The 23,605-nt window shown below is 36.8% G+C and overlaps 1 protein-coding gene across 7 annotated transcripts in view; it reads left to right on the top strand.

Annotated features, from left to right (window-relative positions):
- CNOT4 (CCR4-NOT transcription complex subunit 4) overlaps positions 1 to 23,605 on the top strand; it is a 148,262-nt gene that overhangs the window by 62,371 nt on the left and 62,286 nt on the right. For 6 of the 7 annotated variants that reach the window (XM_058724182.1, XM_058724183.1, XM_058724187.1 and 3 more), the window contains exons 2-4: positions 1,819 to 2,081; positions 15,573 to 15,770; positions 23,021 to 23,107. In XM_058724182.1, the coding sequence (XP_058580165.1) occupies positions 1,908 to 2,081; positions 15,573 to 15,770; positions 23,021 to 23,107 (459 nt within the window). In that variant the 5' untranslated portion in view covers positions 1,819 to 1,907. The remainder of the gene's footprint in view (positions 1 to 1,818; positions 2,082 to 15,572; positions 15,771 to 23,020; positions 23,108 to 23,605) is intronic. The other variant, XM_058724184.1, reaches the window with a different exon arrangement.

The raw sequence follows: 23,605 nt of genomic DNA on the forward strand, positions 1-23,605 counted from the left end.
AATTCATGGTTCTGTTTCTAGAGTCTTTATTTAGGTTCATTGACCTTTTGTCTGTATTTGTTCCCATATCAAAATTTTATTTTTTTTCCATATCATATTTTAAAATTACTTTTCCTTTGTAGTCAGTTCAGTATCTGACAGCACAGATTCCCTCATTTTCCCCCAGAAGTTTCAAAGCAATTTGTATGCATTTACTCTTTCATGTGTAAACTTTAGAATCAGTTTGTTGAATTATGTTTAAAAAAAAAAAAAAACCTGAGTTATTTTGATAAAGATGGCATTGACTTATATTTTGCATACTGTTAAAAATAGCGATTTCAACCTAATGTTTTAATTTACCATTGACTTTAACCTAGATTATTACCCAGGTATTTTCAATTGTCCATTATCTAAAGAGATAAATTAATTTTAGTAGTTCTTTTTTTCTTAAGTTTATTTATTTACTTTGAGAGAGAGAGATGGGAGGGGCAGAGAGAGGGGAAGAGAGAGAGAATCCCAAGCAGTCTGGAGCCCATTGTAAGGCTCACACCCACAAACTGTGAGATCATGACCCGAGTGTAAACCAAGAGTCATCTGACTGAGCCACCCAGGCACCCCAATAAGTTATTTAATTTTTATTCATTTATTTATTTTTCCTTTCTAAAAATGACTTTATTTACAGGGTTAGCCTTGGAGAAAAGACTTTGATGTCAAAAGGAACACTTGAAATATTCTATTCTAGATGCAGAGATATTTTGAAGTCACAGGCATTGTCAGGAATACATCTTAGAAAAATTACCAAATCGTTTTCTAAAATGCCCTTCAGATGTTATGGTTTTTAATATTCTGAAATTTTATGGTATGTAGAAAACCCACATTGAAACCCACTATTTATAGAGTATCTCAGTTTATTTTTTTATTTTTTAAATATAAAATCATTTAATTTTTTTTAGTTGTTTTTTTTTTTTAATGTTTTTATTTATTTTTTGAGACAGAGAGAGAGACAGAGGATGAGCAGGGGAGAGGCAGAGAGACAGGGAGACACAGAATCCAAAGCAGGCTCCAGGCTCCGAGTGGTCAGCACAGAGCCCGAATTGAGCTCGACCTCATGAACCACGAGATCATGTGCCGAGCTGAAGTTGGACACTTAACTGACTGAGCCACCCAGGCACCCCTAAAAATTATTTAATTTTTTAAAAGACTTTGGAATACAGAATCTATTTGGTTCTTTTCCCCTTCCTGTTTTTTGTACAATTTTGTAGCATTACCATAGAAATGCTTTTCATGTGCTTATTTTACCAGAAATTTTCATTGACATAATATACATATTTGGTTGTATACATTGAGTTCTTTGGCATATTTTTCAGGTCTTTGTTTTCTGTGGTAAAGGTTTGATATTAACATGTAATTATAGATGACTGAAACCTTTTCTGTTTCTTTATGTTTATTTTGTAAACATAATTATTTTCTGATACATTTTAGAATACCATAATACTCCTTTGGTTATGTTGGCATTGTTACTAGCTTTTAGGTCAAAGACTGCTTAAAGTGTATTTTAAGGATGTGTATTATTTATTCCCCTAAAATGTGCTGTGATTTAGTACTAGATATAGAAAAAAGAAAGTTCTTTTGTTTTTATATTGAATCCAAAAGGTGAATAATGCTAGACTTTTTATTTTGACCTTCAAAAAAAAAAATTTCAGAATTCCATTCTGAAATCTCTTCTGAGATGATAGCAGAATTTGTTTCATATTTTCCAAATTTTTTGATAATATGATTCCTGATGCTTGAAATGCCATTTTCAGTAGTAAACAGTATGTTTTGTTTCTTGTCATGCAGGTCTTTGAAGTTCTACAGTTTAGTTCTCAGTGCCGAACTTCCTTCTCCCTTAAGTTATTATAAACTTTTGCTGCTCAATAATCGTGAAGATGTCTCGCAGTCCTGATGCGAAGGAAGACCCTGTGGAATGTCCTCTTTGCATGGAGCCCTTGGAGATAGATGATATCAACTTTTTCCCTTGCACCTGTGGCTATCAGATTTGCCGATTTTGTTGGCATCGAATTCGCACTGATGAAAATGGGCTTTGTCCTGCATGTAGAAAGGTAAATACTTCAGAGTAACTTTGTGTAGTTTTTTCCTCCCATGCTTATGAGTAAGTAGATTTATTTATTTATTTATTTAACCTAATGAGTAAGTAGATTTAAAAGAATCTACAAACATCAGGCGATTTTATGTGTAGCCTTATATTTTTAAGATACAATGAAATAGTATGACCTTGGTAAAGTCATATAATCTGTCTGGTTAACCTTTAGTTTTCCTATCTGGAGAGATTAAAAAGATCCGCGGTACTGTATGTTCAAGAGAATTAGGAGTAGGGAGGCAGTGGATTTAGGTAGGATGGTGTGAAATTGGAAAAAACACTTTCAGTTGGGTGGAAATTCACTTTAATTTTCTAGTACAAAATAGGGAAGATGGTTTGATGCTTACTAAAAGAGGTTATGGGTTAAAATGACAGAGAAATCCTGGTTCAGAAGGTAATGGTTACTCATTTGTTGAGCCCTTATGATAACTGGAGGCTGTGATGCTGTTTCTGTTGTACGTTGAAAGTAGGCCTTTTAAGTACCTTGTCCCCAGGTATCATCAGCTAGTGGGCAGTAGGTTTGAAATTCAAATATAAAGCTAAAAAATTCTGTGAGTTTTAGTCTTTCTGGGTCTTGTTTAAATAAGTAGGCATAATAGTTACAGTGTAGTGAGTGACTTAATAGAGTAAGTAGGATTGCTGCATTTTATTTTGAAGGTGACCTAGGGCTTAATGCAAATATCTGTTTCTTTTGCCTTTGTTTTCCAGTGTCTGTTAGTATGATTTAAACTTCCTTCACTGTTTACCTATTTCAAAGAGCTCTTGTGTTCATTACTACCAAATTTCAAGAAAGCAGGAATGTGTTTTAGATTTATCTATTTAGATAAATAGGATATTTATTTTATCTCTGAATTTCCTTACCAGAGGAATTATGTCTCAGAAGGCAGTGCATTATTGAGTTGTTGTTTTTTAATCTAGTGGGCATGCAGTATATATTACATGAATGAAAAAAGGTTAGGTCTATTTAAGTGTTAAATAATATGCATAATTACATATATATTATATATATACTTTATTTGTATATAGTATATATAACATTTGTAATAGATATTTATAATGTATATATTATATCTTTTTGTATAGTTAATATACTTTAAGAATGTGAATGAAAAGTAATTGAAACCTTAATATTAGCTTTGGTCAAAGTTTATAATAAATTTGTGTTAGTAGATTTTAAACATTTAGTCATATTTTAAAAATTGGTTCCTGGTCATTCCGTTAGAAGATAATTGTACTGAACTATTTTGTTGAAAGTGGTGACTTTTAGTATAGCCCAAAACTATAAGGCTTGTGAATTTTTTTTTACTTCATTAAGTTTATCTCTTTCTCTTTTTTTTTTCTTTTGGTGTGCTGTGAAGTAGAGTCTTTTTTTTTTTTAATTTTTTTTTTAATGTTTATTTATTTTTGAGAGAGAGAGAGAGACAGAGTGCAAGCTAGGGAGGGGCAGAGAGAGAGAGGGAGACACAAAATCCGAAGCAGGCTCCAGGCTCCTCCAGGCCGTCAGCACAGAGCCCGACGTGGGGCTCGAACTCATGAATCGTGAGATCATGACCTGAGCCGAAGTCAGACGCTCAGCCGACTCAGCCACCCAGGCGCCCCTGAAGTAGAGTCTTAATAGAAAGTCCAATTGTTAAGTTGTCATTAGAGAAAAATCAGTTATGTGGGGAGATTTCAAAGAAACTCACTTCAGTTTTAAGGGATTACCCAGAATCACCTTAAATTCTTAGAAAGTAGAGAAAAAAGTAGAAACATGTTAAAGATAAAATAATTTTAGCAAAGTTGGTTATCAATAGTAGGGTGCCTTTCTGGGAAGACAAGCAAGTGTGGAGAATCTGAAAGACAGTCGGCCATTGGGATCAATTTTAAGAAAGAAACATTAGCTCAACAAGTACTCAAGATAAGGCTGCTGAGAAAAGGTAAGAGTAGTGATGCCTTTACGATCCTAAGGAAAATATCAGTGTGGTTGCTTGAGTGTTGCACTGAAGCAGCATATGGATCCAGCCCATCTTTTATGCCATGTAGCACAGACAGATGCTCTCTCTCTGGAACACTGGTTATAAATTTGGGTCAGAGCCTTAAGGTGGATGAAGATACCCTGGAGGAACTAAGACCTCCTATGCTCAGAAGATGAATTATTGATATACCACCACCTTGTCCTCTCTGCAGTCACAAAAGAGCGTCCTGCAGTAAACAGAAATAACATTTATAGACTGGTTGACAGAGTTCTTACATGTAAAGATTGCTACAACCAAGAATTAACAGACATTTCAGGAATACCAACATTATGAAAGAGAAGCACAAAAAAGCAGTAAATAAAAGAACGTACCATAAGTAAGCCAACAGAAAGAAACATTTAAAAGTGTCACTGATGCTTCTCAAACAGATAAAAAAGAATGGCATATCTAATGTAGAAGGAACATTTTTTAAAGAGCAAATTAGAGATCCTGAAAATGAACAATATTATGGGTGGGCTAAGAACAGAGTGAACACAGGAACAAATTAATGTATGTTAACTAACTAGAATTTAAATAATAATTTGAAAAGAAAAAAAAAAGAACAAATTGAGTTGGAAGATCTTGCTGAGTATTTTTTTTTTGCAGGATATAGTACAAAAAAAAAAGATAGAAAATAGCATGAAAGAAAAGTTCAGCAGCATAAAAAAGATACTAATCTGTTTTCTAATCTGTTAAGAAAAGCTACAGAAACAGTGAAATAAGAATGAATGGGAAGAAATACAGAACCACTAGAAGAAAATTTCGCATGAAAAGCAGTTGTCCTTAGAAGGGCTGTGTGAGTCTGAGACAAGATGACTGAAAAATGTTAACATCTATTTATATAATTGTGAAATTTTAGAATATCTAGAAGACAAAGTTCTAAAAGCTTATAGGAGAAAAATACATAGACTACAGAATAAAACTGATACCATTGTTTCTGTTTTACAGAGAATTTTTTTTCCCGAAGTTTTGAGGGTGAATAACTTTGAAGAATTGTCAATTTCATTCATATGTAAAAGCATAATAAATCGTTTTTCCAGGGGCACCTTGCTGGCGCTTGATTTCTGCTCAGGTCATGATCTCACAATTTGTAAGATCAAACCCCACACCAGCTCTCTCTCTCACTTGGGATTCTCTCTCTCTCTCTCTCTCTCTCTCTCTCTCTCACTGCCCCTCCCCACTTGCTCTCTAAAAATAAATAAACTTAAAAAAAAAAAAACATTTTCCAGACATACAAAGATTCATAAAGTTTGATATTCACTATACAGGACAAGTAGAAGAAATGGTGACTAAGGTTTGGACTAAAGCAAACCTGTTAAGTAAAGGATGGCCATTGAGATGAAGAAGACTGTAGGAATAGGTTTTTTGAGAAGATCAGAAATTCAATTTTAGACATGTTAAGTTTGAGGTTTCTATTAGAAATCTAAGTGGAGATATGGAGATATTGGATAGATTGGTGAATATTCAAGTGTGGTTCTGTTATAGAAATATAAATTTGAGAGTTAGCATATGGAATGTTATTTACAAAATAATACTGGCTGAGATCACGAGAAAGGATCAATAGAAAAGATGAGAGATTGTCTAAGGGTGCGAATTCTCATAAAGAATTTTGAGACAGGGAATGCAAGCTGGTGCAGCCACTCTGGAAAACAGTATGGAGGTTCCTCAAAAAACTAAAAATAGAACTACCCTATGACTCAGCAATTACACTACTAGGCATTTATCTACGGGATACAGGTGTGCTGTTTCAAAGGGACACATGCACCCCAATGTTTATAGCAGCGCTATCGACAAGAGCCAAAGTATGGAAAGAGCCCAGATGTCCATTGACGGATGAATGGATAAAGAAGATGTGGTGTATATATACAATGGAGTATTACTCGGCAATCAAAAAGAATGAAATCTTGCCATTTGCAACTACGTGGATGGAACTGGCGGGTATTATGCTAAGTGAAATTAGAGAAAGACAAAAATCATATGACTTCACTCATATGAGGATTTTAAGAGACAAAACAGATGAGCATAAGGGAAGGGAAACAAAAATAATACAAAAACAGGGAGAGGGACAAAACAGAAGAGACTCATAAATATGGAGAACAAACTGAGGATTACTGGAGGGGTTGTGGGAGGGAGGATGGGCTAAATGGGGAAGGGGCACTAAAGAATCCACTCCCGAAATCATTGTTGCACTATATGCTAACTAACTTGGATGTAAATTTAAAAAACCAAAAGTAAAAAAAAAAGAATTGTGAGACAACCTCCTTTTGGGTTTCCAAGTTATAATCTTTAGCTGGGGTGGTTATTGTTAAGTCAGACCCGGAAGAAGTTTTTCGGTTTCTTGTTGACTTAACGTAACCTCAACTGCTGGGACTTCTGCTTGGTCTCCTGACTACTGGACCTGGCTTCTACTTGTCTCCCAGCCGGAGCGGGTCATGGACAGCAGACGGTGCAGACCAGGGAGAGTCTTGGAGTCTGAGACCCAGCTTAGCCTTGCCAGAGAGTGTGCTGAGCACATGTGCCACCTGTGGTTATGAAGCAGCCCATCTCCGGGACCAGCAAGTCTAGATGTCGCCAGAGACTAGCCTCTGCGGTTGTGTTAACACAGAGGAGCACAGTGTTGCCAAGGCTTGTAGAAGTCCAGGAAGCTGCCATTTACACATAGCCCAACTCTGCTGGGAAAGTGGCCCATAGAGGCCACCCTGTGAAATGGCAAATTGAGATGATTTAAATAAACTTGGAAGTGCAGGTGAGCAGTTCGTTGAAGGAAGCCCTGGTTTGGACTCACAAATGAATCCTGCTTGTTTGCATAAAGGTCCACTTTGCTTTAATACTTTTGAGAAGCAGAGAGGTGGGTAGGTTTTAAAAACTAGGAGAGTTTAATGTTTCTGTTCGGTCCTAGTTGTTGAGCCTAATGGGTTCAGAAGGACCTTAGTATTTCCCTAAACAAAGTCACAGGCTACCTGGTCATTCCTTAGACTGCCTTTGTAAGTCTCTCTGAAATGCTGGGAGAAAATACCTGGGATGCCTTTGTATGTTCTTTTAGTGCAGCATTTCAGAGAAAAATACCTGGGAACACAGGTACTGATGCAGCATCATACAACACTGACTCACAGTGGAAACCATAATGGCCAAGGAGATGAGAACTTTGTCAAAGTTATTATTTTCATTTCAGAAATAATAGGAGATACTGCATCCGTGAAATAAGAACAAGATAGATAGTCTGAAAAAATTCAGTGAAGGATAAACATTGTTACTGATAATTAAAATATAGCAGAAATAAGGAGAGAGTTGGAAGGTGAAATTGAGAAGATCTCTTAAAAAACAGTGCAAAAAGACAAAGGAGGTAGAGTATTTGAGAGAAGAGATAGCTTTATTTGAGGATCTATCCGGGAGGTTAAATATCAAATAAGTTAGTGTTCTAGAAATAGACCACAGTTACACAGAAGGAAAGTTATCTTCAAAAATATGATTGAAGAATATTCCCAGGACCAAAGGACATATTTTCAGATTAAAAGGGCCTATCAAGTGTCAGGCACAAACTTTTTTTTATTTTTAAATAACAGAAAACTGAAAACAAAGAAGTCTGCAAGCTCCCAAAGAGGGAAAAAAGTAGGTTACACATGACCATCCAGAATCAGAATCATTTCAGAATTCTCAAAAGCAAGTCTTGAAGCTAGAAGATACTTCTGAAGGAAATTTATTTTCACCCTAGAACTCCATATCTGTCTGTTAATTGTGAAGGTACATGAAAAGACATTCTCAGACCTGAAAGATCTCAAAATTTTTTTTTACCCTCCGTGCATTCTTTCTCAGGAATCTACTGCACAATATGCCTCACCAACATGAAGAATTGAAGAGAGTATGTGTGATAAAGCAAAGAGGTAATCAAACACAAGAGGGACTACAATAGGATTCCTGAGATGATAGGAGAGACGGCAGCTGTGCCTCATATAAGGACAGCCAACTCAAAATGTGGCAGATCAGAAATTTGCAAGGGGCGGAGGTTTACAAAAAGATAAAAATGAGAGGACACTTGGTGTTTTAAAAGAGAAATGTGTTGTGAGGCCATTGCAACGTTTGGAGGACATTTGGTGGTTGAATTACTAATGAACATATACAGATCTAATCAGAGCAAACAAAAGTTGTGGAGGAAAAGAAAAGTAATGGTATTCTACATGGCTCAGATATGTTGTAGAGATTCAGATATTCCCCCCACTACTGATACATTGTTACAGCAGCATTTGTAAAAAGGACTATTCCTTCACTGTTGAATATCTTTGAACTCTTTCTTAAAAATGAGTTGCTCATAAATGTGTAAGTTTATTCCTAGAATACATTCCACATCCACCCACAGACTTATTTTTTTAATGTTTTTTAAAAATGTTTTTATTTATTTTTGAGACAGAGAGAAATAGAACATGAGCAGGGGAGGGGCAGAGAGAGAGAGAGAGAGAGCCAGACACAGAATCTGAAGCAGGCACCAGGCTCTGAGCTGTCAGCACAGAGCCCGATGCGGGGCTTGAACTCATGGACTGTGAGATCATGACCTGAGCTGAATTTAGACGCTTAACTGACTGAGCCACCCAGGCACCCCCACAGACTTATTTTTTATAGAATTTATTTTGGGCATCTAAGACCTTAGCATTTTCACATAAGCTTTTTATTTAGTATGCAATTTTATCCAAAAAACCTACTGGGATTTTGATTGAGCTTGAATTGAATAAACCAGTCAATTTGAGGAAGAATGACATCTTAAAAATGTTGACTCATCTAGTTCATCAGTAAGGTTTATCTTTGTATTTTCTGTAGGTTTTAAACATTTATAAAACGATGTTCTGTAGTTTTCAGCATATGGAGTAGTATATAGCATGTTTTGTTATATTTACCTGTAACTATTTTATGTTTGTTGAGATTTGGCATGTGGTATTTTAAAATTTTGATTTTCCAGTTCATATGTAGAACAATTGATTTTGTTAAATAGATGCCTTAAGACTTCCAGTATAACATTGGAATAAAGTGGTAAGAATAGAAGGTATCTTTGTTTCCAGTCTTAGTGGGAAGGAGTTGAGTATTTCACAATTAAGTATGTTATTGCCTGTGAGTTTTTTGTAGATGGCTTTTATCAAGTTGAGGACGTTTTCCTTGCTTTCTGAGTTTTTATTATGAGTGGGTGTTGCATTTTGTCAAATGCCTTTTATGCTTCTTTTGAGATTATCATGTGTTTTCTCCTTCATTCTGTTGAAATGGTACTTTAGGTTGGTTGATTTTTGCATCAGCCTTCCCTTCCAAGGATACACTTCATTTGATAATGATATACTACTGTTTTTGTTTTTAATTTGCTTATGTTTTCAGAAAGATTTTTATGTCTATGTCATGAGAGGTATTTATATGTGATTTTATTTATATTGTTTTTAGATTTGGTATCACAGTAATACAGGTTTCATAAAACGAGTTAGGAAATGTTTCCTCGTCCTCTATATTCTGAAAAAATTTACACGTGGTTGGTATTACTTCTGTTTTATTTCCTCTCCAAATTCATTATTGACCTGGACTCTATCAGAGTATCTTTATTGGAGAGCCGCCAATGGAAACTAGCTGTCACAGGATTCCTCTATGCAGATTTCTGGAATTCTTTTTGGACCATTTCCCTCTTTGTGATATTTTGCCCCATAAATTTCAGTTGCCTCAGCCTCTTCAGGTTTTGATCACTGTCACCTCTGCTCAGTGTGATTGTTGGCCCAGCCAGGGGTCTACTAAGTGCCAGAAGAGCAGAAAGCTGGGACAGACACTCAACGTGTTCATCTGTGTTACTTCTTTTCTCTCAGAGGACACAGATTTGCTGTTCAGTACCTGTTGTTTGATGTCTGAAAACAGTTATTTCATGTATTTTGTCTCATTTTCTAGTTGATTATGCTGGTAGGCCTGGTCTGTTACTATCTCCTGTGTCATGGCTGAAGGTAGAAGTATATAAATAACATTTGAACTTTATAATAATGTAATTGTGAGTCTTGACCTAACCCAAATGAGGGTGGAAGGGTAGAAAGCAGAATCGATGGTGCCTGGGTGGCTCAGCCGGTTGGGCATCTGACTTCGGCTCAGGTCATGATCTTGCCATTCCCGAGTTCAAGCCCCACATTGGACTCTGTGCTGACAGCTCAGAGCCTGGAGCCTGTTTCGGATTCTGTGTCTCCCTCTCTCTCTGCCCCTCACTCACACTCTGTCTCTCAAAAATAAATAAACATTTAACAAAGTTAAAAAAAATACTTTGTTAAAGAAGAAAGTAGAGTTGGAATGTATGGTTAGGCTGGGTGAAAGAAAGCTTTCAATTTGTGTAATAATATCTAGAACTGAAAAGATCAAGTAGCACTCATACAAGCATCTTATTTGATGACGTGATAGTAAATGACAAAATAATCATGTAAGAGTCTAACAGGATTATTTCTAGGGAGAAGCAAGAAAATGAGAGGAAGGAAGGAAGAAAAGGTTCGGGAAGGAAGAAAATGAGAGGTTACTTTTTCCCCCAGTAAACCTTGTAGAACTGTTTAGGAACATACACAGAAAAATATCAGTGAAACTAGGGAAATCATAGGAAAGAAAGTGCAATAGTACTGGTCTTAGTCATAATCAAAATCAAGATCAAACACATTTTAAAAAGAAAAAGAAGAAATTATTTTTACTGCTATAAGGTCCCTAAAGTCATGGAATTTTATTTACTTAACAGTAGATCATGGAAGTATATTGAGCTGATATAAATATCAGGAGAAACTATATCCACATTCATAAAGGAGAGACTTCTAACTTCTATATTTTAGAATTTGATAGATGAAGTAGACCAAATAAAGGGAAATGGAAAATATTGAATGACACAGTTAGCAAGCATATGTGTGTTTGTACATGCATCCAACTTTGTGCAAATTAGCACAAAACTTTATTTATTTAAAGTTTATTTTGAGAGAGAGAGCGGGCAAGTGGGAGAGGAGCAGGGGGTGGGGGTAGGAGGACAGAGGATGTGAAGCAGGCTCTGTGTTCAGAGCAGACAGCCTGATGCTGAGCTCAAACTCACAGACCGTGAGATCGTGACCTGAGCCAAAGGTAGACACTTAACCAACTGAGCCACCCAGGCACCACCCCTATTTTATTTTAATTTATTTATTTGTAAGTACTAATTTACTTTCTCTACACCCAGCATGGGGCTCAAACTCATGACTCCGGGATCAAGAGGCACATACTTCCAACTGAGCCAACCAGGCACTCCAAATTAGTATAAAACTTTAAAATACAAGTGTAGTGAACACAAAAATTGACTCTTAGGCCACACTGGAAATATTAACCAGTTCCAAAAAGAAGAACTCAGTTGTGTATTTCTTTTTATTTATCCTGCTTGGGGTTTATAGGGCTTCTTAAATCTGTACCTTTGTGAGTTTCATTAGTTCTGGGGGAAAAAAAATCAGTTATCATCTCTTCAGATATTGTCTTTATTCTCTTTCTTCTTCTGGGACTCTGATTAAATATTTTTCAGATTTTTTTTTTACTACCTTCCATGTCTCTTAATTTCCTTTCTGGTTTTTTGTTCGTTTGGTTTTTTTTTTTTTTTCTTTCCTTAATGCATTAATGGATGGTTTCTTCTGATCTTTCATATTGTGTTTGAATTGTTTTTGGTCATCTTTGGCTAAATATGTCTATTGAATTCTAAAATTTTGCCTTTCTAGAAGTAATGTTTGTTCTTTTTTCATGCTTGATATATGTTAAATAGATTTTTATACCCTGCACATACTTTCAAGTTTATCATATATTTATTTAAACAGATAAGCATTATTTTTAAATCTGTATCCAGTAATTCCACTAAAGTCTGTGAGGAATGTTTCTACTGGTTGTTTTTCATGTTGTTTTCTTTATGTGCTTGATTATCTATGCCTGCCTGCTTCCTGGTTGTTGTCATTGAATTATTTGTAGGGTTCTCCGGGTTCCAAGGTAGATTTGCCCTCCTCTAGAGAGACTTTGATTTGGCTTCTGCTGGATACTGTGAACATTGCCATTAGGGATGCCTCAAGCATAATGGTCTTAGGTGGGGCCAAGTATAAAGACCTTAAGTCTCCAGGAGGCAAATCTTCCCTAAGATTGGTTTCAACAACTTCTCCTTCAACAACTGATTTTCTTCTATCTCCCTTTTCTTTTGTTTTGTTTTGTTTTGTTTTTTTTATCTTGTTCTGACTTCTCTGTAGTTTATTCTTATCCTGAAACTAACAGGCCTGGGTCTCAGCTTAACATGGAGATGATCTCCCCAAAGAGTTTTCATCTTGGTCTGGCCCTGGGCTTTGAATGCTGTCCCTCTTTCCCCATTTGTTGTTACAAAGACTTTACACTTACCTCTCTGGATTTTGACGTTTATACAGAAATTGGCTTGGGACTTCTCACTGCAGATCATTTATCATTTTTAAGATATTGGTTAAAAAATAAAGCTTTATATGGTAGTTTACATCATTTCTAGCAGGAGGAAAAGTTAAAGCTGTAAATACATTTATTGGAAAACAGAACAAAAATGAGTGAGCTTATTGCAGGTTAAGAAACCAAAAGAGAGTATTAAACATTGTGATAGTGGAAGCGCAGGGATTCAGCAGAATTTGGTAAAATAGAAAAAAGTAATATTTCAATAAAAGTTAGAGCTGGTTCTCTGAAAGACCAATAAAATAATCAAATTCTTGGCAGGTCAGATCAGAAAATAAAGAGAAGAGACATAAAGATACATTAGAAATAGAAGTGGGACCATAACTACACAGATGAAAGAAAATAAGTGATATATTAGTGATTATATTATATTATATTAGAAAATAAGTGATTTATGTTATAAACCACCTTAATAGTTTGGCAGTTTATCATCAAATTAACACTATTAAAAATGTTTTACACATTAAAACTGCTTTTCCATAGGTGACATACTTCACACTCCTTTGATACATAACATATAATAATATATTTAAAGAAAGCTCCCCTGCTTATAATTTTTCATCTGATGCTATATTTCTAGAAAATTAAGTTTAGTGTATGTGTTTCAGTCAAAAAGTAGACCAGATGTGTTTTTTTTTATGATCATTTTCAGTACTATCGTTGCTCGCTTTGTAGGTCACACTCTCTGCAGTTATTCAGATTATGTGTCTCTGTCTCATTGTTAGTCCACCTCTCTTCCTCCACTCTTCGTACCAGCTTGTTAAGTTTCCTGTCCCTGGGTTTGCTGAGGAGGTATTTACGGTGGTGTGTGTGTGGTGGAGCAGCGCTCACGGGATGCATGCTTCTCCTCCTTTTTGTGAAACCTCTAGAAAAGTTAAGACTTTTTAAAAAGGAAAATTAGCATTGCTAACTTTTCAGTTTTAGAGAGTAGCTTGGTGTTCATTTGGCAAATATTTATTGAGCTCCTAAAATGTGCACTACTGGCTTTATATTTCATCCTAGAGACAGACTTCGGGTCATGGATTACCAAGTCAGCTGTTTTATTTGCCTCCCACTCGCAAGGAAGTTAGAGTATGTCACATAGGACCAATTAGCTGGAAGATGCAGATTTTTAAATCAAATGGTATGGGTGCTTAGGTCCTGCAGGACCACTAAGAATGTCTGAAGATTGAAGAACAGGGTTTTTGGAGACCTTATGATATTACCAGTAGAAGCCGAGGAACGTAAAGAAAAGTCTCACTTTCTCAATTGCCTTTAGCATTAATCTGAGTGTGTTCACAAATTTGAGGGGTTTTATTTGTTTTTGTGTTTTACTTACATGGGAAAAGATGAAAAGTACCTTTATGTTAAAAGCATAGCAGGGTTTCAAGCTTTTGGATACTCTCTCCACTGTACCTTGTTCCTACTTTTTTCCTGGAGGTCATCATTTCTGTTAGCCCCCACTCCTGTATTCTGATAGGCACAATTTTCTATTTCTGGGATCTCTGGGTATCCACATTTAGATATGATTGTATTTAATGTGTCCTGTCTTCCATTTATTAACTATTTTTTATTAGTAGTAATAATAACCGATTTATTGAATGCTTATGTATAGGCCACAGTCTTAATCACTTTAATGTATTTCCTTTTGTAACTCTTACAGAAACCCTCTTAATAAAGTCCTGTGATTCCTATTTTACAGAAAGGATGACTGAGGCAGGCAGGTCACATAAATTAGCCAAGGTCTCTCAGATGGTAAAGAGGAGCCCAGATTCAAAGCCAGGCAGTGTGAGTCCACAGCTCTTATTCAGACGACCGTTAGCTTTGGCATTAACAGTAGCAATGAAAACAATATTATAATGACAAAAAAGGAAAAAATTACAACATTGGCATTGCTAGTATCTATTGAGGGATTACTATGTGCCAGTCATGAAAATAATTGCTTTATTTTTTTGTGAATTTTTTTTCATGTTTATTTATTTTTAGACAGAGAGACGGAGCACAAACAGGGAGTGACAGCAAGAGGGAGACACAGAATCTGAAGCAGGCTCCAGACTGAGCTGTCAGTGCAGAGCCTGACGCGGGGTTCAAACTCATGAGCTCAGAGATTGTGACCTGAGCTAAGTCAGACGCTTAACTGACTGAGTCACCCAGGCACCCCAATAATTGTTTTATTTTATCTTTACCCCCACCTTTAAGATTATTTTCAGCTTGTGAGGATACTGAGACATAGAATTTAATTGACTTGCTTAAGTCCACATGGCTAATAAGTGTTGAAACTAAAGTCAAACTCCTGAACCAGAGAACCTATAGATTGTTGTTTATTTGCCTGTTTATCTTCCTCTAAGAATGAATTGAAGAATAAGCACTTCGTTAATCTTCTAACACATAGTAGGTTTTCATTAAGTGCTTATTGAAAATAGTATATAAAGCCATGTTTACATGAGGTAACTTCTACTCTTTGCCTCTTCCACAGCACCTTAGATGTTTGATTTTTCCTGTCAACTCTGCTGGACACTATACGGAATACCACCGTTGTATTTTTTTAAATTATAGAACCTTTGTAATTCTGGAGTATTTTAAGTTTAGTGCTAAAAGTAGTCTGTGCTAAGCTCTAAAAAGATAAATATTTTTTAAAAACTTGTATAATTTTAAATTTATTAAATAAATAATACTTCAAGCAATTGAAAGATTGAGAGGGGCCCCTGCATGGCTCAGTCTGTTAAGCATCCTATTCTTGATCTCGGCTGAGGTCATGATCTCACATCTTATGAGTCCAACCCCCACATCTGACAGCGAAGAGCCTGCTTGGGATTCTGTCTCTCCCTCTCTCTGTCCCTTCCCTGTTTGCACTTTCTTTCTCTCTCTCGCTCTCTCAAAATAAACAAATAAACTTTAAAAAAAAAAAAAAGATTGAGAAAAAGGGAGATGTAACAAATAACCACATACCCATCATCCAGAATTTGATCATTGTTTATGTATATACCTTATGTCTTTCCATATTTAATACTAACTTCTTTGTTTTGTGCTTAAAGCCATATCCAGAAGACCCAGCAGTTTATAAACCACTCTCGCAGGAAGAATTGCAGAGGATAAAGAATGAGAAAAAACAGAAACAGAATGAGAGAAAACAGAAAATATCAGAAAATCGCAAACATTTGGCTAGTGTACGTGTTGTACAAAAAAACCTCGTCTTTGTTGTAGGTCTGTCTCAGCGCCTAGCAGACCCTGAGGTAAGCCCTCTTGTGTTTTCTTTCTCAACTTGACATTTTTTTTCTTTTTTGCTTATCTTATTTGGAAATAACAGCTGACCTTGCCTATTTCCAGGATTTCCCTGAAATTATTAAAACTTAGGAGAGAATGGGAAATGATTTTTTAATTCTCTCTAAGCAACCGATGGCCAATTGTGATCTTAGGCAAGTGTCTTTATCTTTCTTGGCCTCCTTTTCTTTAGTTGTAAAACGAGGTGGTTGACCTAAATCTCTAAAATCTCCTTTAGTGCTAATAATCTATGAAAGTTGGATAATTGTTTTATATTGCCATATGGCTAGCATGTGACATGACTACTCTGTTTCTTTCCTCTTTTCTGTAGCTGTGTAAGGATCGTCCTGGGCATGCAGCTACGTGAACCCACTAGAGAGCTGTATTTTTTTAATCCTGCCCAAGTAGTGATTCTTGCTTATAGAAGAGTTAGAGAACTACTGCTACGCTGTACCATCATTCTTTATTCATTCATTTCAAGCCAAGTTTGGGGAAAGAGGGAGAATTTGATGAAGGAAAATAATGGACCGGGTTCTGTGGTGTTTGTTTGGAGGCAGAGCAGACCTTATTATCCCCTCTGTTTATTACCTCTTTTTTCTCCTTTCACCACCAGTGCTGTAAGAGTAACATTGAGCTCATAACTTTCCCTGATACCCTTGGATGTATATCTGCTAAGTTTTCGTTTCTGATGTGTTAGGAGGTGCTGACTAGATTGATGGGAGGGCAGATAGAAGCTGATTGACAGCCGGAGTGTTCACTTGAGTAGGAGAGAGTTGGATTTGGGGGCTCTGCCAAAGGTACCCCTCAAGAAGAATTTGGAGTAATATTCCTCATGGTACCCATTAAGAGGGAAGGTTATAGTGAATATGCTTAGGGAGGTGGGAATCTTCACACTTGGCTAAGTGGGCTAATGGCCCAAGAAGAATGAAATTTAACGAGTGTAAACATTAAGTTTAGTCTGTAATTGAGGTTGTGAAGGGCTTCGAGATCAGTAGAAGAGAAAGTCAGACCTTACCAAGAAGGCTTTTCTCATTGGCAACAAACATAGAGGCAACTCCAGAATTACTTGGACCTAAGTCCAGGGATGCTGGCATTAGTGGGTTGCATGAGTCCTTCAGGAGACCAGGTTCTTTGCAAAGCCAATGGGGTTGGTCTAGAATTCCACACAAAAGGACTTTTCAGCAATGGCTCTTAAGGATGAGAGCTCATTTCAGGTCTGTGACTCAACCTCAACAGCCAGTTCTTTCTTTTTTCTTTTTAATTCCTCAGGCAGGCAGAACCCCACTTCACTTGTGACCATTTTCTTGAACACCACTACAACTTTGCACCAGTCCTTCTGTCTTCGCCTTTCAACTCTTGTCTTTTTTCTAACTAGAAAAAAGGGCCCTTCTTGCCTCTGAAAGTTTTTTACTTTATCTGTCTCCGTTTACTCCTACTGATCTTACTGATTAGAGTCTACTTGTGCTTTCTGAAACTGGTATTCCAGTAAATGAATGGAACTTTTATTTTGATTTGACAAATCTTGGATATGCATGTACTTGACTGTGTTAAGACATCCTGGGTACTGGAGGCACATAGGGAGCAATGCCCGAAAGCTGGCTAAAATTAAGCCATAGTCTCAGTCTGCTGTTTGGATTATAGGTTTTCTGCCTCCTCTTTGTATTCTGTGATTTGTTTCTATTTACTTACAGAGATTTCTTATTTCCACTTCAAAACATAACTCCAGTAACGTTAATCTGAAGAACTGTTACACAGAAAGAAATTAATCTAGGTGGTGACTAGTGAGAGAGGACACCTTATCATGAATCTAAATGTGCCTTAAAAAAAAAAAAATCACTGTACTGGTTTTATACTTTTGAAATCGGTGTTCTTGGTGAGAAGACCCTGAATTTTTTTAAACATTGGTTTCTCTCATTTATTTCACTTGAAACCCTAGGAAGATCAGAGACCACTGTTTTATTTACTCAATCCTACCATTTCTAAACAATAATATCTTAACACATCCTCTTAATTTGTGTGTATAATCTTTTCCGTTTGGAAAACTTAAAGTCAGCTTTATTAGAAAACTTGAAGTTTCAAATTGCTAGTGGTAACTTTCAGGTTAAAGGAGCTCCCTATTATTTTTGGATGATGAACAATTTGGTGTGTGACTGAATTTTTTTTTAATTTAATTTTTTTTAAATGTTTATTTATTTCTGAGAGAGAGAGAGAGCACAAGTAAGGAATGGGCAGAGAGAGAGAGGGACACACAGACTCCGAAGCAGGCTCCAGGCTCTGAGCTGTCAGCACAGAGCCTGACCCGGGGCTTAAACTCACAAACTGCAAGATCATGACCTGAGCCAAAGTTGCATGCTTAACCAACTGAGCCACCCAGGCACCCTGTATTTGACTGGATTCTGATTAACAGGAGAGTTTAGGAAAAATTCAAGATTATTTTGAAAATAATTTTTTGCCTCAAAAAACTTAATACCACGATTGATTATCAAATGTATTCACTTATTGATAAATAGAAAAAAAAACTATCTTAGAAGTTATAGTATATAGTTAGAGGTAGTGATTAGAGGTAATTATCTTCTAAATCCTAAAATTTTGGATTTGCTGGAACCTAATTCATTCATTTTCTAAATTAACTTCTGAATTTTTACCCTGTTTTAGATACTTTGATGTTGTAGATAAAGTAGTTCAGCAAGCCAGACACAGTCTCTACTCTTTTTTTTTTTTTCTTAACATTTATTTATTTTTTGAGAGACAGAGAGACAGAGCATGAGCAGGGGAGGGGCAGAGAGAGGGAGGGAGTCACAGAATCCGAACCAGGCTCCAGGCTCTGAGCTGTCAGCACAGAGCCCGATGTGGGGCTTGAACTCACGAGCCATGAGATCATGACCTGAGCTGAAGTCAGATGCTCAACCAACTGAGCCATCCAGGCACCCCAGTCTCTACTCGTAATTAATAACTGTTGGGAAGACAGAATTTAAGTACTTTTAACTGTGCTAAGCATTTATAAACAGAGAAGTACAGAGTTTTGGGGGAACATATAACAATAGGGGACTTGGCTACTATAGATATCCACAAAAAGCCTTCCTGAGGGAAGGATAATTAAGAATTACTAGGGATTCCCTAGGCCGCAGAAAAGGACAAGTGTGTCCCAGGTATGTGGTGGTCTGAGAGAGTAGCTTGTTTGAGGAACTAAAAGACTTTAAAGACAGAACCATGTTATTTTACAAATGAGAAGTTGAGGCATAGGGAAGTTAAGTGACTTGCCTAAGATCACACAGCTGTTTCATAGCAGAGCCAGGACTAGGACCCACCCCCCCACCCCCACCCCCACCCGCCCCCACTTCTAATCCCCTGGTCTTAAAGGTCCTATTCTAGTGTTTTACACTGATCATTGGTTTGTTGTCCATCCATCTCTCTAGTCATTCATCCTGCTGTCTGTTTACCAAGGTTTTGATTTTCTCTGTAGTGTCCATGAAAACTTGACTGTGTTCCCAAAGAATATACAGGGAGACAGTTTATTATTAAAAAAAAATTTTTAATGTTTATTTCTGAGAAAGAGACAGAGTGAGAGCAGGGGAGGGGCAGAGAGAGAGGGAGACAGAGTCTGAAGCAGGCTTCAGGCCCTTAGCTGTCAGCACAGGGCCCGATGCGGGGCTCGAGCTCACAAGTCATGAGATCCTGACCTGAGCTGAAGTCGGACACTTAACCATCTGAGCCACCAGGCGTCCCTAGAGGAAGACATTTTAAACATTTGGCATGCCATTGGGCATTTATAATTCTGTCATGTAGTCTTTTTTTTTTTTTTTTAATGTTTATTTATTTTTGAGAGAGAGAGACAGCAAGTGGGGGAAGAGGAACACACACACACACACACACACACACACACACAATCTGACGCAGGCTCTGGGCTCCGAACTGTCAACACAGAGCCCGATGCGGGGCTCGAACCCACAAACCACGAGATCATGACCTGAGCCGAAGTCGAACACTTGACTGAGCCACCCAGGCGCCCCTGTCATGTAGCCTTTTATATTCTATATTAGTATTAAAGCTGGCTCACTGTGAAGTAAATATATGACATTGAATATACGGATAATGTGATATGTAGGGTATTCTGCCTATTCCCCATACTTTTTATTCACTAGAATACTGTTTTGCTAGTTGTATGTTTAGACAGAATCTAGAATATTTAACTTAATATAGAAAGTTTAAATTATTTAAATTTCCCTCGCCTGGGCAAGCCATATCTTACCAGCCATAGGGCCATTTGCTAATACTCTGAGGCCCATCGGTGTTCTTTATCCATGTAATTCTTTTTGTTCAGTGTTAAAATTGTTCCCTTTTCAGTAAGCATTTATGGGGTACCATGTGCTGGGCAGTGTATAAGACACTGAGTATACACCAGTACAGACGTGGTCCCTGCTTATTTTCAAGCTAACAGTTACTGTAATATGAGTAGTACTGAGGGCTATGGAGGCACAAGAGAGAGCACCCGATCTTGCTGGCGAGGTATGTACTCTTCTGCTGTCTTTGGGGTAAAGTGCTTCAGGCACAGGAACTATACAAATGCTTCTGGATGAGAAAGATCTCAGTCTGTAAGTGATTTGTTTGGCTGGAAGATTAGAGTGCAGTGGTGAGAGATGAGGCTGGCGAGGTAAGTAGTAACAGATTCTGAAGGGTTTTCAACCACGCCAGGGAGTTTGCACTTTATCCTAAAGGCTGTGGAAACCTGGTGAATGTTCTTAAGAACAGAGTGACATGGCTAGATGTGTGCTTTGGAAATAATCATTCTGGCTCCAATGTGACATGTCAGTGTAGTTATACAGAAATCTTATGTTGTATTGAAGGTCTTGTAGCCAGATATTGGCCAGAAACTATTTCCATAAGCCAGTGTTTTCTTATCAGAACCAGTAACCATTTTTTTAAAAATGTTTTGTAACACTCCTTGACTTTCATGAAGTAAAGAAATAAAAGTATTAAGAGGAAAATAATTATACAACACTATTTCTACATGTAAAGCTTGGGTACCCCTACTCTAGGACCCTGCTGTTCAAGGTGCAGCTTCTGGGCTGGTAGCATTAGTATCACCTGGGTGCTTATTATGTAAACTCGGGCCCTGCCCCAGAGCTACTGAATCCAAATACACAATTTTACCAGATCCTTGGATGATTTATATGCATATTCAGGTTTGGGACATACTATTGTTAAGTATACAATAAAATAGTGGAATACTTACATTTTTTGTAGAATCACTGTGAATGTGACACCCACAATGCAGATTGTTACAGGTATCTGTATTGGCAACTCAGGTACCATGAAATGCCAATGATGTGATTTTTCCGAAACAACTCTTAGTATAATTCTGAATAAAGCACTTGTAGTCTTCCCTGAATTACATATTATTTGCTTTCCTGTAAATTCAACATATGTCAAAATTGTAGGGAACTACTTTGAGTTTATGTATAATGTGGAGTTTGTTTCTGGGTTCACTTAATTATACATAGGCTTCTCAGCTACATTAATGTCTTATAGGACATTCAGCAATTGTGCAGGACAGTTCTTCATTTTGCAGGGCTAGCCCAAGCCTGGTAAGCCATTCCTGGTTCTCATGCACTGAACATAAGTATTGCCTCCCATTCATTTTGACAACCTCCCCCAAGAAAAGCTCCCACGGATTTTTAAATGCTCTCTTGAATGCTGCCTTCATTGAGAGCTACTACCATAAACTCAGATGTGATTTGAGATGCTGATGTAGCATAAACTGACCAGCCTGAACCTTTGAAGCAGGTATGTTGGCTGTGGAGCCTTTCGCTGAGTTGGTATGCATCCAGCTGGAATAGTGAATACAGTTCTACGCTCCACCAGGCAGGAAGCTTTTCAAAATAAACTCTTCCCCCTGCTCCTCAGCCCTGGGACTTTGCTGTGTAAAGCCTCAGGGCCATTGCCTTCACCACTTAATAGTTTCATATGTTAGGGGATTTGGTGGAAAAAAGATCGAAAACCAAAAGTATCATCTCATAATCCATTAAAATTGGCTATAGAAAACATGACAACCCTATACTTGTAAGAACCTAAAGCAAAATGTGGTAAAAAATAATTGTTAATTAAGTTGAAAACTGTTAGGAATTTATGATACCTCAGCCACACACTATTTCACAAAGTCTTGATTCTGTCATACAGAACACATTAGCTGAGTTGTAAGTATGTGAGAATGTTACCAAATTAAGAGTGTTTGGAAAGAATACTTGGCACACACTTGGACAGGTACACACAGAAAACTTCCTTGAGAGAGAGCTTGCTATTTGTAGAGGTTGTAAGAACAGTAGGTCTATAGATAAATTCTAGGAAAAGAACCAAATTTAATTTTAAAGTAGTTGGAAATTATGGGAGAAGTTTTATATCAGGTTACATATTGGTCAGATTAACACAGGTCAAGTAAATCTGTAAGTAAAGTAAAATGAATGCATATAGTGATCACAAAGTAAAGGAGGTGGCACAGGTATAAGGGGGAATAACTACAAAGAAGTAACCGGGTAATAGAGAAATGAATAAATTTGTTTCCATCACCCCATATATGTTGTTTACTAGGCAAAGAGTAGGGAAAAAAACGCACACACACAGAGGAGATAATCAAGAAACCGCAAAATCAACACAAAGAGAATAAATACACACATACAGTGATACATCATTAAGCTTAGAAGGTTGAGGAACATTGTTACCGTATTTGCAATTTGTAACTTTAACATATCAAATATTATATACAATAGATTTATGAGTAAAGACTGTCTCTACTTATGTCTGTTCTTGAGTTTCTGTCTGTGTTTAATACATAATTATTTGGTCATTGTTTTGAGAATTACTTTTTCATAAGGATCATCTATTAATGAAAATGTGGTTAAGATGTTTGATTGTTTTGGTGTTTAAGAATACTGTGAAGGTAAGATTTCACTGATTATTGGTGCAGATACTAGAACATGGTGGGTAATACCAAATTTAGTGAGTCTCAGTTTCCATATACTGGGTCAATCAAAAATAGCTTTTACACTCTGTTGATAATATCCTATAGGTTAACCACACAAATTGTAAATTAGGAAGTAGTCACATTTATTAGAAAACTTTAAAAACTATTTTCCTTTCACTGAAGAGGGATGGTTATGTCCCCATTATAAGGATAACACTGATGAAAATGGGGACACATTATACCTTATTTCTTCTTCTTTTATAGGTTTTAAAACGACCAGAATATTTTGGGAAGTTTGGTAAAATACATAAAGTTGTCATCAATAATAGCACATCATATGCAGGCTCACAGGTAACTCATTATAGGGATTTTTGCCTTTCCTCCCTATGGTCTGGGCTTGACCTGGGCTGTTCAGAAGGAAAATTCAGCTTTAATTACAAAGCCTGAGGGTCAAGGATTTAAGCAGTGTAGTGACCTCTGTTGGTGGGGTGGGGGAATTTCTCATGCTCATTTGACTCTTCAGGACTTAACAGTGAATTGATAATAAGAGGGAAACAGTAAAACAAAGTTTAGTGTTCGTTTGGGGGGGAGGGGGAGTTGAGTCTATTATCAGGCATTGCGATAATAAGGTGATGGTTTCTAATTAATATTTTCAACTATTGAAAACTTAGTAGAGCATCTTTGTTATGCTGGTATTAGCAGATAGAATACTCTCGCAAATTGCTTTTATTTTGGGGAGAACATAATTTGACAAATCTTCAGATCTTATTTTTTTAAATCTAACTTTCAAAGCTTATTGTAACCTTGACGAGCCTGTCAAATGACTTTAAAAATATAAATACCAAGCCA

The sequence above is a fragment of the Neofelis nebulosa genome, chromosome 4, assembly GCF_028018385.1.
Source record: "Neofelis nebulosa isolate mNeoNeb1 chromosome 4, mNeoNeb1.pri, whole genome shotgun sequence".
Classification (NCBI taxonomy): Eukaryota; Metazoa; Chordata; class Mammalia; order Carnivora; family Felidae; genus Neofelis; species Neofelis nebulosa.